Consider the following 18317-nt stretch of genomic DNA (forward strand, 5'->3'; position numbering starts at 1 on the left):
AATGACTGGGCGTACCTGCACTATACCAAGGGTGTACATACGATGATGTGATGGAGACTCGCGTAATAAATGGATAAATCGGAAAGGTACGGAACTCAAATTACATATTATATAATTGTAACTGTTGCATATTTTACCTATCAGTGGTTGTGCTGCAGTGTTAAAACCTAGTAATTGTTTTTGTTTAATAATATCCATTGATTGTTTTTAAAAATGTCGTGCTTGTGATGTAAATAGGTACAAACGACATTTTAAAAAAAAAAGCCAATAAAAGGGACGATACAATATTATATATCCCCCATCCCTCTAACAAGCAACTAATGGCGCACCTGTGCTATACCTAGGGTGTATCTTGTATCATATATTATATAATATGTATTATGTGTACTGCACCGTTTGCCTGTGTATTGAGGTCGATTCACTTCATCAAAATCTATGATGATATATCATATTTTTTCTATTTATTGCACGCTATAATGAATGAATAAATGTTTTTCAGATAAACTAATATACACGCCCATATTACAATAATACAATGCAGTTATATTCTCTACAAAATGAAAGCCGATCGTAACAGCTTTTATAATTTTTATTTCGTTTCGGATAATGTTTTTAACGAAAACTCTGTGAATGACATCGTAGTCATGGATGTCACGATTCATAATTTTTTTATGTCAAAATTAATTACAATATTTATAAAAAAAAATAAAAGTTCTTAATTAATTTTTATAATATTGCTTACCTGCACATAGGGTTTTGACTGAATGACAGTGAATATTATTAATAAAAAAACAACTTTTTAAAATTTCTATAACATTATAACGTTTTTAAATGAGTTTCGAGTATGAGAAATAAAACCATACGATTTCAACAGTCTGCGTAAGATAAAATATTTTATTTTCTACAGGCGGTATTATTATTGGACGATGTAAACTATAACGGTGACAATTAGGTCTTTGCCATAGACACAGTGGTCAGTGACACACTATGACATTTTTCTTGTTGTATAATTTAGAGTAAAATAACCTATAATATAAAATTTCTTGAAACTATGTACTTAAATATCCAATTTGTATTGAACTGTAATATGTATTTTAGATCAGCAAAAGATGATTTAAATTGTACCTATGTTATATATAAATATATAATATGTATATATATAAAAAAAATAATTATACATGATTTTCGAAATATAATAATAATAATAAAAAAAAATTCCAATTTGCATGTACTAAATAGTTTAAATAGTTAAGAATCTAAAGTATTTTCTATATTACGATTATTACCAGTAAATGCAAAGAAAAACTCAAAACTATTGCGTACAGCTTAGGTATATTGAGTCAATAATATTAAATTTGTTTTATCCGCCACTCCAAACACAGTCGTTTTCGATATAATTACGCCGTATTTATAATGTCAAAATAAATTAAAATAATTATAAAAAAAAAAAAAAACTGTCATATAACTAAAAGTTATTAATTCACTTTTAGTACGATACGGCCTGTGTTTTGACAAAATGACGGGGAGTCGCCGCTTGGATGAAAAAAAAATGTACATTTTAATGCCGTACTACGTTTATAATAAGTTTTAAATAGGACAAACGATTTTATGATTTCAAACAGCCAGCGGGGGGTAAAATAATTTCCGTCAAGCTTTTAAACAGGCCGGCCGTGGCACGGTGGGGCTCACTTTTATGCCTCGCGCATGCGTTTTCGCAATAATATTATTAATAAGCTTCCAAAAACCGTTCAAAGGGTGAAACGGTCGTTTTTAAACAAAATTATAAAATATAACGAAACTAATTACACAGCAATCGCACCTGCAGCCTGATACAGCTATAGTATTGGACCTTTGGTAATACCTCGACATGTACTTGTCATTAGCTTCGACGAACACTGCAGTGATGATGGAGAGAGGAGAGAAATGACAGGGCGCGGGGAGGCGCGACGATAATGCTGGGGGATTCGATGGACGGAGCGAGTGAGAGATAATGAGTAAGTGGGCGGGAGAGAGAGAGAGGAAATGAGATAGTGAAAGAGGAAGGATTGATCGATTTATATAGTAAACTCGACGTGTATGTATTGTACACATAATATAGTGTAATATACAAATCTCGTACAAAATTCATTTGGTTATTTTTTATACTTGAATAAGTAATAAGAAATTATATGTTTTAACTGTTGTAATTTAATATTAGTTATAAGTATACTAATTGTATAGATTGATTATTCAATTCTTGTCCGTTTTTCGTATTTATAATTAAATTGTTCATATAATGTTATAATGTAACTTTCTACCACCACCATAAGCATGTGCTTAAAGGTGGTAGATATATATATATTTAAAAAAAAAAAACTAATTACATAGCAATCGCACCTGCAGCCTGCTGCAGCTATAGTATTGGACCTTTGGTATACCTCGAAATGTACTTGTCATTAACTTTGACGAACACTGCAGTGATAGTGATGAGAGGGTATACGACGATAATGCTGGGGGATTCGATGAACGGAGCGAGAGAGAGAGAGAGAGAGATGATAAGTAAGTGGGTGCAAGACAGTGAAAGAGGAAGGATTGATCTAGTTATAGTAAACTTGACGTGTATGGTTGTACATGCGAACAAATCTCGTGCACCGGACCCTCGTGTCCAATTTGTATATTTATGTATGGCGCGACGAAATGACGAACACACTCGTAAAAGCGACCAATTTGCCAGCACCGTTTGCGACAAATATTATATTAACATTTGCTTGCTCCACACACGCCCCTTGCTGGCGACGATGCGAATTTCCTACGACTCGCAGAACCCACCCTGCACCCACACAAACTGCGTTTCTCCGTACGAGCGTATTGTGTGTCGTATAGGTACCTACACATATTATATATGTGTGTGTGTGTGTGGGTGGGCGCAGGAAGCAACAGCAGCGGCAAAACGTTTTGAGTTTTTGAAAAGGGGTGACGCTGTGTGGGTGCGTGTGTGAGTGTGTTTGCGATATTAATATAATACACGCTGCGCGCGGTGTAGCTGCGTCTCAATAATAATAATAATAATAATAATAATAATAATGATATACACAGAAGACGATGAGACATTTCTAATGGCTTGTCTGGATGACAAGGTAATTAGTGAATTAACCCGCTGTGAGCCTTTCATACGCACGCCCAGGGCCACTATATATATAGCGTACCATATATATATATATGTATGTATATAGCAAACCATATATATATATACATAGAGTATTCGAACGGGAGCGTAACATACACGTGTGATACCAGGAATATCACTGCTGCTGCAACCCTTCCTCGGTTATAGGGGATGGATGGGCCGCCTGAAATTCGACTATATATAGTTCCCGTTAAACTCAATTAGACGCTTGTTTTTGTGTTTGGAAAACCCGTAGGTACATAATTTTACGTTCATTTGTACGACGACGCTCATATTCGCGTCTTACGAGCTCGGATATAATATAAGAATTAATAATATATTATTATGCTTAATAAGTCTGTGGCGCAGTGGGAAAGGCGTATGTCAAAGGCGTATGATATAACGTCGTTCTTCGGCGTTCACTGTCTACGATTTTCGTTTATCGTATAATAGTCATATAGGTATGCATTTTAACAAAACAACGTACGTACTTCGTACTCTTTGGTAAGACCTGAGTCTCTTCCGAACTATTTGAGACACGTATGTGACTTGTGAAGTATTGAAGTACCTGCACCAAAAAACACAATATAAATAATATTATTGTAGACAATATATTATTTTGTTGTGACCAAACCTAACGATATATTATCTAAAACAAACGAATATGGTTATTTATATGTATAATGATTCTTTTCTATTGAAGAACGATTTTTTGGAACAATTAATATTTTCTAAAACCATCTAAACGATATAAAGTTTAAAAACAATATATCATATCACAAAATATCGCAAAATACGCAAGTTTCCTTACCACATTATAGCTCAATAATGACATTGTATTAGGACGTTGATTAAACCTTAAGGTATTGCACGTCGCTCATTTTTATTGATGTATAGTTTCTCCACGGACTTAATTCACATAGAACAGTAGAACGGCAATAATCCGTACCGCTCGATTTACTAATTTACAAGAGATCAGGATAGAATAATACCTATATATTGGCGTATTTCTGCGGTTTTTTAAAGATTTTTTATAATTTTTTTAACGGTATGATGAACATGACGGAAGTTCTGAATCAGCTTCCCTTTAAGGGGTAGCGCCACCGTATATGCAACAACAAGATACGAGCGCTTCCTAAATACTTCTCGGAACTCGAATTCATTACACAATGTATAAACAACCAACAACCCACAACCCTAAGTAAATCGTTATCATTATTTCTGCCATCGTTTTTTTTTTTTGCTATCACTTATTTTCGACATCAACTGACAACTGTTGACAAAAATACAAATATGAAATATAAAATTATATTAATAATTAGAATATTTTACTCTCTTCCCGACACCACTCATCCTAATACATAATTAGTTTCACTTATGCGCTATATAACTGTAACTTAACCGTTCAAGTATAAATAACACGCATACTTACTCACATCCATCGTTTATGTAAGTATACATAAATACATACATACATTATACCTTAAATTATTTTTCTAAAAATTTAAATGGAAGAGAATATTTTATAATAACGTTGAACGTGATAACATGGTAACAAATAATGGACAAGATATGTTCAAACAATTTGGAAACGCTTTAATTACTGTTTGGCGTTTGCATATTTGTATACCTACACATAGCAATGACACTGCTGCACATATTTTATTGGGTAAAATGTAATCACCTCATTGTCATATTATCATAATATTATCTTTTATCAGTCGTAAACAGTGGCCGTTTTCAAACTTAATAACACCCTATATATATCGACATTTAAATTAGAATATTTACTCGTGTTCACGTATGAATAATTAGACAATACCAACATTTAGCTATGTTGTTTGTGAACCCCAAGCTTCGAGAAATAATGTTTAATTTGTCATACGTGCCTGTTTGTATAAAGTGTTCGTAAACATTGTTTTCGGCATTTTTTCGCGTTTGAAGTGTAATAACCTAACATATCGAAGGTTTTAATGATAAACATATTAACATTTAAATTTCGAATTGAAACGATCACGTAAAATAAAATTATATTATATTAATAACGATCGAAAAGGATAGTATGTGTGTAATTTGTTGTTCAATTACCGAATCCAGAAGGCAGGAGAACATTTACGCGATCGCGTCAACTGTAGATCCCGTTTTTTTCCGCAGGTAATCAAGGCTATCAGTATAATTTAATTACTTTTTTTAAACGAGTTACTTACTGCTGATCAATGTGTAATTCCGAATCATATTTGAATGTTTGGTTCGTTTTGAGTCGGATATAGTTAAATTAAAATATATTTTTAACTGCATCCAAACGCCAATCAAAATAATACAATTTTATTGTAACATTCAGTACAATTAAAAGCCGGACAAGACATTGATAGCAGTAGATAAATTATTATCAAAGTAATAGCACCTACTGATAAAAAAAATATTTGCGTAAATCTACAGTAATTTGTTATAAACATTTTAAGTTCGTAGTTTAACGAAATTTTTCAAAACCACTTAACTTTCTACAACCCGGTCAATGTTGAATCAATTTGAATAAGTTTTTTTAATTGTTTACAAAATATGATAAAAAAGGTGGGCAAAAATATTAGGATTTTAAAATATCGAATAAAAGTAATAACAAGATCCAATTTTCTATCAAAAACTACCCTCAAAGTTTAAAATCGAAGCATTTGTTTCACTAGATACTCTTTGTGTATACATGCACACAAAAAAAAACACATATTACTGTAAGATCATTAATTAATATATTTATTGCCACGTTCAAAATCTAAAATCGATATTTTGAAAAATTCAAAAACTTATAATCACACACAATTTGTATTTAAATTTGTTTTTGTATTTAGCCTGTACCTATTTTGAATGTATGCGACAATTTTTGATAAAAACACAGCGTTCAGTTATATTAATTTGCCACGAATATAGGTAATATTTTGTAATCTTGTAGCGTGTAGCCTGTAGGTAATATGGAACTTTTGGGACTTGGGGTATACTATTATAATCGTATACATACAGTTTTAAGGTACCTCAACGATCTGTCCGACATTCTGTCCCTTTTTCCATTCCACTATCCTCCACAAACTTATGTTAAATGAGCCTATTAGACGTATAATGTCCCTTGCCGACGTATACCCCTCCTTCTCTTTTAAAATTATTAAATAATATTGTTGTATATAAATCTTAGTGTATTGTAAATTTAGTATTGTTATTGTCATTGTATTTTATATACATGTGATATGCACTGTTGTTAAAGGGCTCAGCCCGTCAAATCTAGTGAATAAATAAATAAATAATTATATTTTACAGTTATAGTATAATAGTTACATTTAGTGACAGTAGTTTTTTTGAACACAAGTTATAACTCTAATATTATAATGTAATTATAAATTTACAATTAATATATTTAAGCTTACATAAGGTCCAGGCGTATTCATATTTATACGTTATACTATGGATTTTAACATTAGGATATAAGTATATTATAACTACTTTAAATTTATTTCAATTTGTTTTCGCACAGTATGCATACGATTATGAATTTAATTTGTGTATAAATTACAATGTACTATCTTAGTTTTATTACATATTGAATTTTGTACTTCAGGCTTTTAAATATCTAAATGATAAAAAAAAAATCATTACAACAACAACAACCATTGTATTCGTAATATATTATTTACATAGCGTGCACCAGAAGAAAATTTAATGTAAGATAAATTCGTCACTACCTAGGTAGTTATATTATTATTATATACATTAATAATCTTATCTAAATTATTGACTATATGATAAAACCCACTGATATTTCCTCCACGCTTCTTTAGTGTCCATCTCATGTTGTACTTGTTGATTATTTCTATTGGTATTTTCAATTACAGCCAACCACCATGCGTCATTATTTACTACGCTCCCTGAAAAAGATAAATGTACCGAGAAGCTTTAATTTTAATTGTTTCACATTTTATTATTATTATGAGCACGAGTGATGATTAAACTAAAAGCAAAACAAAGACAATATTTAAATGGTAACATTTTATGAATTTGTGATCGACTCTAATAAACATAATCATATTATTATGTTGCAATGGCTACATCTTAGATCGTAATATTATACAAGATATAAAAATGTATGTATGTAATTGATCAAAGGTCTACACTCAACGCAATCAATATGTAGAAGACATATGATCATTTCAGTATATTATAATTTTTAAAAAAAGTAGATTTAAGAGTTTCTCACGGGGGATATAATATTGTATACACATATATATACACTATACTTGGATACTACTGTTGAAGAGTTTACGTTTTTTTTTAGAAAACACAATGTAATTTCCTAGCAGACTACGAAAATCTTTGGGGGACCTATGAAAATGTTTGAAGAGGCAAACAATCAACGTCAATGCAAACTTCTTCCGCCGCTAAAGCCATGGCCATGGCTATACTTCTTGGAAGCCTTAAACTCGATTTCCGAATTCCGGTCTTACAAAATACTGCAAATATGACTGAAAATAACCTCCCTACAGCGTTCGATAAGTATTACGAGTATATTATAATTGAAAATAATTATAAAATAGGTACGATTGTACGAATGATACAGCACGTCTTCTGTCGTCCATCTACAATATTATATTAGGTAGGTATATTATATAATTGTATATTATACGTATGAAAAAAAGTTCGTCGTTTGCGTTCGATCCAACCAGTGGCGTAGCCATGAATTTTTTGTGGGGGGGGGGGACTAAGTCTCACAAAAAATACAAATATAATATGTCTTTTATTTACACTTTTTATTTTTTTTATTAATCTTGATAAAACTCTAAGGTCAACACAGTCAATGGGGGGAGGGGTTATAGCCCCCTTAGCCACCCCCCTGGCTACGCCACGCCTACGCCAACTGGATCCAACTAAATATTGTATTATTTTAATACTGTAATCGTAAGATTCACACATTACGTTTTGTATAATATACGAATTCTTATTATTTGTTCAATAATATAATAATTACTATAGTCCACGACAACCGAGTAGTAAGTAGGTATATATTACGCGGTTTTTCGGGTCCAGTCGGCTGCAGTTGTGCAGTGCTGCGCTGCGGTGAGTAGTTATAAGCGCCACAACAATCGTCGTCGTCGTCAGCGGCTTCTTCGAACATTTGTCTGAACTGTCCGTCGTAGCCGACCACCGACTCCCGTCGACCATGGCCGAATCGGTCACAGACAAACATCGGCGCTCCGATGATGGAACGTCGCGATCTCGGGACCTCCAACGACGACGACTTAAGTTGGCATGCGAAGATCGCCATGCACTGCAACAATAGTGCAACAGCAGTGGATCGGTGCATCGTCGGTGCAGGGACCACCCGGTGTAGTCCTGGGTCGGATGGCCGAAGAGGTCGGGTGAAGAGGAAAAGAAATTTCGCTTAAAAAAAATGCTTACGACCGCTGCAGTCAGGTTGGGAAATGATGACGGTGTTCATATTTTATACTGCTGATTATTACGATGAATAGATTTTTGTCTGCGTGGTCAGCCGCGGGTCGTCGCCAAATCTGCAGGACAACTATCTCGTCGGAAAACACGCGGAAACGCTGCGATGACACATGATAAGATACCGAATAGTAATAACAATAACATAATATGAATAGGCGTATTGTCATCCGACCTTCATGCACGCACGTATAAAGGACAAGATGTGTGTCGCCGCAGAGTTTGTCCAGCCGTCTACATTATACCTAACCTATATTATATCATTCGTCGTCATGACGTATAAAGTATAATATTGAGTATACGACTTATAATCATTGACATTTTTTGGCGAACGCGGTTTTCTCAAAATAATATTTTGTGGTCAACTCGAAACGACCGGTATAAACGAGAGACGTTCTGCACAAGAAGATTTATATTATATTTAAAAATGTAATTTAAATTATTCTAGAACGCAGATTTGTCACACCTATACTATATTCGTACAGTAGGTACGTATTATAATATATGAGCGAACAATCCGTTACGAGTAGGCGCCTATATGGACGTGTAATTGAGACTACCTAGCTGTGTATAAACGAATGATGGCCTGTATGATGAACCAACGGTGTACATTTCAATGGTTTATTTCATTCGCATTCCTCGCCGCCGATAACGCTCAATGTCGTCATCACCTTCATATAATAATATATTGTATTCCACTGGACGCGTTGCTGTTTTTGACATCAGTTGCCCCTGCAGCAGAATACGCGGCCGCTGCAGAATAGGTAGATATTTTAATACGAACGGTTAGATCGTTATAGGTGTCACATCGTAATACATACGCTGATTATTGACCTTGCGTTACACCATTATATCATGGTGTATTATACTAACAGCTGGTACTTTTTGAAATCCAAATATTTTAGATTCTGAGCGGAGCGAAAGAATGAATTTTTTTTTTTACAACGAGGTGAGTTTTTTTTCTGTCTGTCGACAACATTTCGGATAGTATAAGCGTGCTTCGATTTTGGAGATCAGCATCTTCTCTGATAGAAAAATGAACGTAGTTAGTACTTTTGGGAGGTCAAAATTGAAAATTCCAAGTAGTTTTAGAAAGCGTCGAGAAAAACGACCGACAAATTACAAATAGCCGCTAAAAATGGGATTTTAATTTCTAATGATTTGTTTATAATAATATTATAAGAACTACGCTAACCGCTCAGAATTGTTTTTCGTATACAATGGTTTATCATTGTATTCAAATATAACACATCCATTACAACTACTGTACAGCAGAGCGGTACCCACTTGTTCACCTTTTTTTCAATTTACATTATAATCATTTTATTATTTACAGATAACAGATGTCTGCCTGGCTAGAAGTGGCGCCCGTGACCGAGATTCGAACCGGCGACGGTGCGCGTCGTGGCCGACGCCTTAGTCCGCTCGGCCACTCCGTCCCCCAACATCTTCTATTTTCAGGTAAAAAGGCTATTCGTGTAAGAGCTTACATTTGACCTAAAAAAAATGTTTCACTAGCAATTAAGGTTAGGGTTTGGTTATGCCAACAGATTCAAGAAATTATAAAAACTTACAATCAATCGACATTTGATTCATACATATTATCTAATTTCCAGATTTCTTCGTCATTAAATAATTTTCTAATTTATGAACTTTAGTGAAAATATGTGCAGCATTTTTAGCTTTTTTATCTATGGCTAATTTAGATGATAAATAAAAAAAATAACGACGTCATGTTATTCAATCAAAACATATTTTTATATCTTATGCGTGTGTATATTTAAATTTCTACAGTAGTACCCACACTCGATTCTCAGAACGATCTTAAGAATACTATAATCGATATTATGATATAACGATGGTAGTATGAAACTTAACTTACCTAATATACATTTTTTTTTCCGAAAAACCTATCACGGTGGTCAACTCAAGGAAGACCGTGTGTTCCACGCGTGATAAACGTATAAAAAAATATGCGTTTTTTGCCGAACAAAATATTAATTAAATCGTAAATATTATAATTCATCATTAATCCTTATGAATGGAAATCCAGTAAAGCTAATCAAAATGTCAGATCAGCACCTGAATCAGTAAAATGTGTTGGTGCGTTTTTAAATCCCTTTCTCAGCGGTATAATATAAAATAATAATATGGCAGCCTAAGAAAAAAAAAAATTTGTAATATAATTCTATAGTTTCATTATGAAATTTTGATAAACGATAGATTTTATTATAAGAGCTATAATAACTTAAAATTCGATTTTTTTCCAACGGGTACACCTGAGTAATCTATTCCTCTAGATATTAGGTACCTGTGTGATGTATATAAATACCTTATAAATTAAATAGTTAAAGTTATAATCAATCAGAAAAATGTAAATAAATCACAAATGTTGATAGATTTCGTGGTTGTGGCATCATTATAGGTACTATGAACTTTCTGAATTTTGTCTTGCGATGTTTTGCTTCGTAGCCATAGTATTCTAATAATATACATGAGTATTGGAAAAGTAGCACAGAAGAAGTCAGAAGCGCCTCTTCGTGAAGTTAAAAAAAACAATTCGGTGTCAAATTCAATGCCGGTCACATAATTGTTGAATTTTTTTTGCTGCTACATTTAAATTATTGATATTTTTATATCGTTTATTACTAAACAATAATGGATCTATGTCTGGTTAAGAGGATTAGAGAAACAAGCCACAAAACATGCACCTATAAGTGTTTTAAATTAATTACGTACTCAGTTTTTCTAACGGTGAAGACTAAACAAAACTTAAGTTTTACGCCTTTTATAAAATTATTAATAAACGACATAGGTACTTTAGCAGTATAAAACTGTTCCCCTCCAGTCATATTATTCACTTACGTCATGGGACGAAATGTAAATGTTTATGGTATGTATAGTATGCATACCTACATACCAAAATACTATCTTATTAGTGTTATAACGTGTTATAATAATAATAATGATAACAATAACAATGACATTATTTAAATAGGTAGACATAATAATTGTATATTATTATGTAGGTAGGTACTAACTGAACTGCAAAACTATATGATTGCTGCACCTTGGTGTATTTAATTGTATTGTACAGGAAAAATTGTCATCAAATTAAAATATGTTTTTCATATTTATACACAGTAGATTGCAAAGCGATACTGTTAAGTCTCGTTACAGCCAACCCGAGGTACGCCCAACAAAATATTATACTTGTTATACATTTTGAAATCCGATGAAACGGCACTTTACTTATATGGGATTTTTTTTAAAGATAAACGCTCATTTTCTAGAAAAGTATTACCAGCGTTATTGGAAATATAATATTACATTTTTATTTTTATCGTTTTTTAAGTTTTTACTTTTTTTATTTTTAAATGACATGGAACATTTTTAATTTCATATGAGCAGTGTAGAAGTGGCATACCACACGCAAATATTGTCAGTCCACTTAGTCCACTATTTCGTTCATACACTGTGTACATGTGGAGCTGATTTGTATCAATAAAATATTTTGGCTATTACCTTAGTTTATGAAACGTGCCAGAACATTATACTATGTTTTAACATAAATCCGGCAACAAGAGAAACCACAGTTTTGTTTCTAATATTTGTTTACTGATATTATATTCTACACATACAAGCCATTTTAGCTGTCCAAATCTTTATAGTGAATCGTACTGAAAATATTTTTAGGTAAATTCTTTCGTAGATATTTAATCTAACATCAATAAGAATCTTCTAAATATTATGCTACAATTATAAATTTTTATTGAAGTGTGTGCAAAAAAGTTTTTTTAGTAATTCACTAACATTTTATAAAAATAATAATAGTAATTAGTGACTTTTATACAATATATCATGTTTTGTATTATATGATTTAATGTCGTAAAATAATTCATATAACACTTAACATACAAAATTAAAATACATTTTAATTATTACAGTAACAGAATAATTTACGGTTAAATTGATTCGTTTTTAAAAATAATAAGACACATGAAAATACAAATCGATAAACATAGGTACCAGCTACTTCATAACTAACAATTGTTTGAGTATGATTTAGTAAGGTTTTGTGTAAAATAATTTAACATAATAATAATATAATAACAATATATTGATACGTATCTAATCTGTGAATACTTGGCAAAAATGAAAAAGACATATTATACAGTTTTTCAGATAAAAAACACATTTTGAAGTGGTGGCCCTGTACACAAGGAAAATACGTTTAATTATTTTAACATTACTTTTAAGTTTAACTTATTGTATTGTATATGTACAGATTTTCTATATATTCTATAATAAAAAAAAAAAAACAGAAAAAAGGTTAACAACCTGCTGGAGCTGATAAATTTGAGCTATGAAGTTGATGACTTTGAATTTCTTTTTGGTACATCTAAGACGAAGCTTTACTACCTAAAAATGTGTTTCAATTAAATACAAATCAAAATAGCTTATTTTGCAATTTGTTTTGCCAACTGTGGTTCTTAGGAAATTATTCGACATTTTAATGTCTTTTTTTCATTATATCAGGTCATTTTCTCGGTTAATCAGATTCCTAAACATTAGGTACAATAATGACTTATATTTTCAGTTATGATTTATGTCAGATATTAAGATTGAAATTATTTCAAAATCAAATTATTTTAAAATTATTCATTTCCCAAAATATTTATTGTTTATTAACATAACTAATAGAGTATATTAGACGAGCATTTTTAATTTTGAACTCTTAAACTGTATTGTATTTTTTACTATTAATTGTTAACATTTGATATTTTTAACTTAATGTATAAAAATTCAAAATTAATTTAAAAAGTATTATTTACCTAATTTTTTTGTATGGCTTTTGTAACGAGGCATATTTTTAAACCATTATGAAATGGTTTTTAAGTCATCAACTTCCGAGCCCTAACGATAACAATAAAATAACAATAGTATATAATATTTACAAATGAGACGTTTGAAAGTGTCTGCAACCTGTTGCAGCAGGCTCACCGCGTCGGCATCATCGCAGCGTACCATCAGCCGTTTAAATAATGTTTTATTAATTATAGGCAATTATAATTATTTATCATCATCGGCAAATGGTCGCCGTGCGTGTATATCTGCAGTACATACGACATGAAATCGCGATTGGGTATCGTCCGATCGTCCCGACGATCAATATCGTTGCGGTTGTACGACCGCCGTGGTCATAAGCGGTTGTTGCGGTCAATCTTTCGCATATGGTATGGCGACAGCTTACCGTACTTCTGGTCGAACGTCCGCATACGGACGAGTGTTTTTTGCGATTTTACCGACAAAGACTGCTGTTGTTGCCGCACGGGCGTCAAGATGATGTACCGACGGTGCCTGTGGTTGTGGTCGGCGACCGCGGTTCTAGTCTCGGTCGAACCACCCGGTGACCGGTCGCGTGCGACCAACGATGAGTCGGCGGCGGCGGCGGTCGTCGTCGTCGTCGTCGTAGTCGTAGTCGTTCTCGAGGTGGTCGTCGTCGCTACGAGGCAAATCGTCACGATCAAGCACAGCGCTGGAATCGCGTCATAGATCGACGATCGCTGTTGTCGGCCCATCATGACTGTGGCCGAACCAAAACTAACTGAACGCGCGTGTGCGTATATTATTTAATTTTTCACGGTCGTCGCGCAATCGTCCGCGTCTTCGACAATGTTTTTTATTTATTATTATTATTTAAATTAAGTAGGTAGGTATTTTATTATACTGAAAGTTAGACAGGTGCCTTACCACCACTACCACCGCCGATAACTCGAACGATAATAATAATTGTTGTGGCATTCCTGGCTATTATAATATTATGTGGTAAACACAAAAACATACTTATATTAGTTATATTAATGAAAAATCCCGTGGACATTTGTTTTTCGTCGTATTTTTGTTATTCTCAGAATATTGAAAAAAACACGTGCACTCAACGATTGTTCTAATTTTTAAGCACATGGATTACACACGTACTTTGGTGAATTTGTACCGGCCTAATCACTGCGGGAATAATTAGCGCCATTAAGTCCTAAGGGTTGGTTACTATATATATATATATATATATATATACATATAAATATATAATTATATATATAAATAAATTGTTTTCTATGACAACATATTACGATGTATGTAGGTAATTATTATTTGAATATTACGTTTTTATAGTGCGACAGTCACGGTTATTATTTCTTGTTCAACTATCTTTAATTGAATTATCATACATAGAATAAATAGGTACACAGTAGGTAACTTATATTTATATCTGAGCCGGTCAAGTTCCAGCAATACCAGTATATCTTACATGAACGGCTTGAGCCTATTTTTCTAACCCGAAATATCTCTGCTTCCTCTTAAAATTAAGTTTTGAAATTTGAAACGTAGATTAAATTAAGGACCTTAAGAGATTGTACAAATTTGAGCTCTTAATATTAAACCTTTTCAAAAAGTGAGCACTTCAAAGTTTGAATTTCTGTTACTGACTGACTAACATATCAGTCATCAAAACTATAAGGTCCATTCCGTATAGGTAAAAATTGTATACGATAAGATCTACCTTATAGTGCAAACAGAAAAATCTAGATACTGTAATTTTCTCAAACTTAATGTCGGTTTAGTGAGAGTAGTTCTAAATACATGCAGTGACATTGAATCGACGATCACCACGTATAGCAAAAACTGGTTGTCTGCATACTATTATGATTAAACCCAAGTAAACATCGAGCCCACTATGCAGAAGCCAGCAAAAATGAATGATACGGATTGAGTCATCAAAGTAGTGAGACCTATATTTCGGCCTAGTATACAGCTCTTTCTTTGGTCAATAACCTTAATACACAAATACATTAATGTACAACAAATCTCTTTAAGTTTTATTTCTTATCACATGGCTAGTTTCAATGAAAAATAAACAGTGGATGATCGAAATCTATTTCAGTTGTTGGCAACACTAAAGAGACAAAATCAGAAACTACTAACTAGCCAAGTGAAAAGCAATACAATTAAAAGAGATTTATTGCACATAAATGTATTTGTGTATTACGGCTATTGACTAAAGTAACAACATACTAGGCCGCAATGTAGGTATCATTACTTTGATAGGCATGCTTTTTTCGAAGAACTTTTTTGGGTACTAGGACTTGGGCCTTTTTTCACTGTTAGGTTTTTGTGAATAAGATATACATTTATAATATAATATAATCAAAGGGCGGCATAAGTTGGTTCCCGCTGTCTTGTTATCGAAAAACTGCTTATTATTATTAAATTGAGAAACCTACTTTTTCTATACCCTATATCTGTAATATTATATATATTGCATATCTAGTCAATACATTATTGATTTTAAAAATGACTACAAATTTAATTCATTAAAATTATCATAAGATATACATATATTATATTGTGAAGTTCATAAACTGCACAATATATTGTTTATATTATAATAACTTAAAATTAACAATCATAAATGAATAATAAACAATGTTTTTTTTAAACAACATATTATTAATTATTATTATAGCATAATTATTTAAAATTGAATAGGTAATAAAATGTTTTTCAAAAATACAAAAAGTTCCTTAGGAAATAGCAATGCAATATTTAAGTGGGTGGGGGGGTGAGGTGATAGGGGCAACTGTTTCATTTTAGAATAATATAAAAATAGGTACATTAATAAATAAACAGTAAAAGTAACATAGTATTTCATACTTAACTTAAAACATTTTATAAAAATTGTCAACATTATTAAAAGTTAAATTGATAAGAAAAAATTAGTGAAGTTCCATCAACGGGGATGGATTCTTCCTCCAAGACCACAACTCATTAAATACTAACATCGTTTGTACTTATTGTAAATAAACATTTAAAGATTGTATAATAAATTATTGAAATATAAAAAAAAAAATAATAATAAAATGCGAAAGGTTACTTATTTTTAGTTAATATAAAATATCTATAAGTAAGAGGTGCCAAATTGTTTTTGACCCAGGACACAACATTTCTGAATGAAGCATAGGAATTTATTTGAAATATAGTTCTGTTGTGAAAAAATGGTTTTATTCATGTGCTCTACAAAAAATATGGCTTTAACTCTTCGTATTTACGCCGTTGGTCAATATCTTATACGTAAATGTAAAGGTATACGTACATTTTTCATTCAGATTAAGACAGATGAAAAATAATTTTTAGATTCAAAGTAGAACAATGAATGTAGATATTGGTTTTACAATAATGTGTTTTATTTGTATTGTTTTTCTTTTGGGAGGGCTTGTGATATTTTGTAGCAGTGAAATTCATTAAACTTTCAACTTTAAAGTGGTTTCTGGTTAGAAAATAAATCTAGTTGGTACTTTGAACATCACAAGTTAAAAATGACCAGTACTTGTAAAAATAATCAAAAAAAAAATTTGTATTGTTTTCTTGTTGTAATTAAAAATTAATATTTGTAGAAAACTTTAAATATTTTCATTAAATATTTGCAATAACATTTTACACGTGATAAGGAAAACAATGCACCTATAGTTTTGTACTATTGCACCATAATGGTTTTTTTCAGACTTTGTAACACGGTTATTTAGAGTAAGCAGCTGAATGTATATTTGTAATTGTGTACGTTTATTTGATAATCTATAAAAGAGCTCAGAAAAGTAAGAAAGGACCCATAAATATTGTCAAATACAATCCAATATATCTAAAATAATGTAATCGAATTTCCACTGAACGTGTAACCCCTAAAATGTAAAGAAAAAAAACTTTAAAAAAATACTTAAAGCTAATGGTCCGTGTAATTGATGCGTATATTAAATTTTCAAAATATTTGATCAAAAAAAATAGAATCTAATTTTCTGATGCACAATATTTATTCGCATAAAATGTAACTTTTGATTAAACATTAAGTCTTTTAATTTTATGTAGGTATTTTATATCATATCAACTGTGAACATTTAAGTAACCCCATCTAATCTATAGACTATAATTACTCTATATCTGACATATATAGGCGTCCTATAACGTCCAACATTTACTAGTAGACAAACTTCAATATAATAATAAATTATAATTATAATATTATTATAATGATATATATTTATAATTATAGTGTGTATTAGTTAATTTAATTTAATTTTTTTTATAATTTTTTTTATAAATACCTTATCTCTTTGTATATTGTGAATGTAAACATGGCTTGGAAAAATGTTTTAGCAAAAACAATTCCAATTATGTATACAATTTTACACTAGTCGGTTAAGATTCATAAAAGAGTAAGCATTTTAGTATTATATTTAAGTGATTTATAAGTAGGAGAGGTATACGCCTAAAAAAACATAATAAATCTCTAATCTAATATATTACTCTTGCTGTATATAGACTTTTTTGAACATTTATCTAAAAAAAGGTCATAACCCTATAGTCCTTAGGTAGTAATTATAACTTAATTCACCATAATACGCTTAAATAATTTTTAATTTTCGTAAAAAAACAACAATAATAAAATTAAGTATGTATACGTGAATACCTAACGTTTTTACTGACGAAAATTTATTGTTTCACATAACTAACTGTTGACGGTTTTAGTTTTTTTTTTACATGTATAGGACATAATATTATACTATAGTAATATATATGTGTACGTATAAATTGTTTAACTGCTCTCTTATATTTCAATGATTTGTCGTCCCTA

General features: G+C 31.5%; 1 protein-coding gene and 1 long non-coding RNA gene across 3 annotated transcripts; both read right to left on the reverse strand.

Moving 5' to 3' along the window:
* Window positions 1-6571: 6571 nt before the first annotated feature.
* Window positions 6572-8820, reverse strand: LOC132951445 (uncharacterized). Of its 2 annotated transcripts, none has more exons than XM_061023256.1 (2): window positions 8192-8820; window positions 6572-7053 (listed from the first exon to the last, which is right to left on the reverse strand). In XM_061023256.1, the coding sequence occupies exons 1-2, from the start codon at window positions 8484-8486 to the stop codon at window positions 6917-6919; spliced, it is 432 nt and encodes a 143-aa protein (XP_060879239.1). In that variant the 5' UTR covers window positions 8487-8820; the 3' UTR covers window positions 6572-6916. The 2 variants fall into 2 exon arrangements, 1 of the variants encoding a protein (XP_060879239.1); XR_009665326.1 differs by having other exon boundaries at window positions 6942-7053; window positions 8151-8286.
* Window positions 8821-12607: 3787 nt separating this feature from the next.
* Window positions 12608-14379, reverse strand: LOC132950508 (uncharacterized). Its single transcript, XR_009665212.1, has 2 exons — window positions 13588-14379; window positions 12608-13051 (listed from the first exon to the last, which is right to left on the reverse strand). It is a non-coding gene; the product is annotated as an uncharacterized LOC132950508 (long non-coding RNA).
* Between the last annotated feature and the right edge of the window lie 3938 nt (window positions 14380-18317).

This window comes from Metopolophium dirhodum, chromosome 8 (genome assembly GCF_019925205.1).
Source record: "Metopolophium dirhodum isolate CAU chromosome 8, ASM1992520v1, whole genome shotgun sequence".
NCBI classification, from domain to species: domain Eukaryota; kingdom Metazoa; phylum Arthropoda; class Insecta; order Hemiptera; family Aphididae; genus Metopolophium; species Metopolophium dirhodum.

What these genes read in the sequence shown, in the direction of transcription:
- LOC132951445 (XM_061023256.1), bottom strand. Translation starts at nt 8,486, where the DNA reads ATGCACCGATCCACTGCTGTTGCACTATTGTTGCAGTGCATGGCGATC. An exon ending in GACTGGACCCGAAAAACCGC is followed by an intron (nt 7,054 to 8,191) that starts GTAATATATACC and finishes TATCTTTTTCAG; the next exon opens with GGAGCGTAGTAAATAATGAC.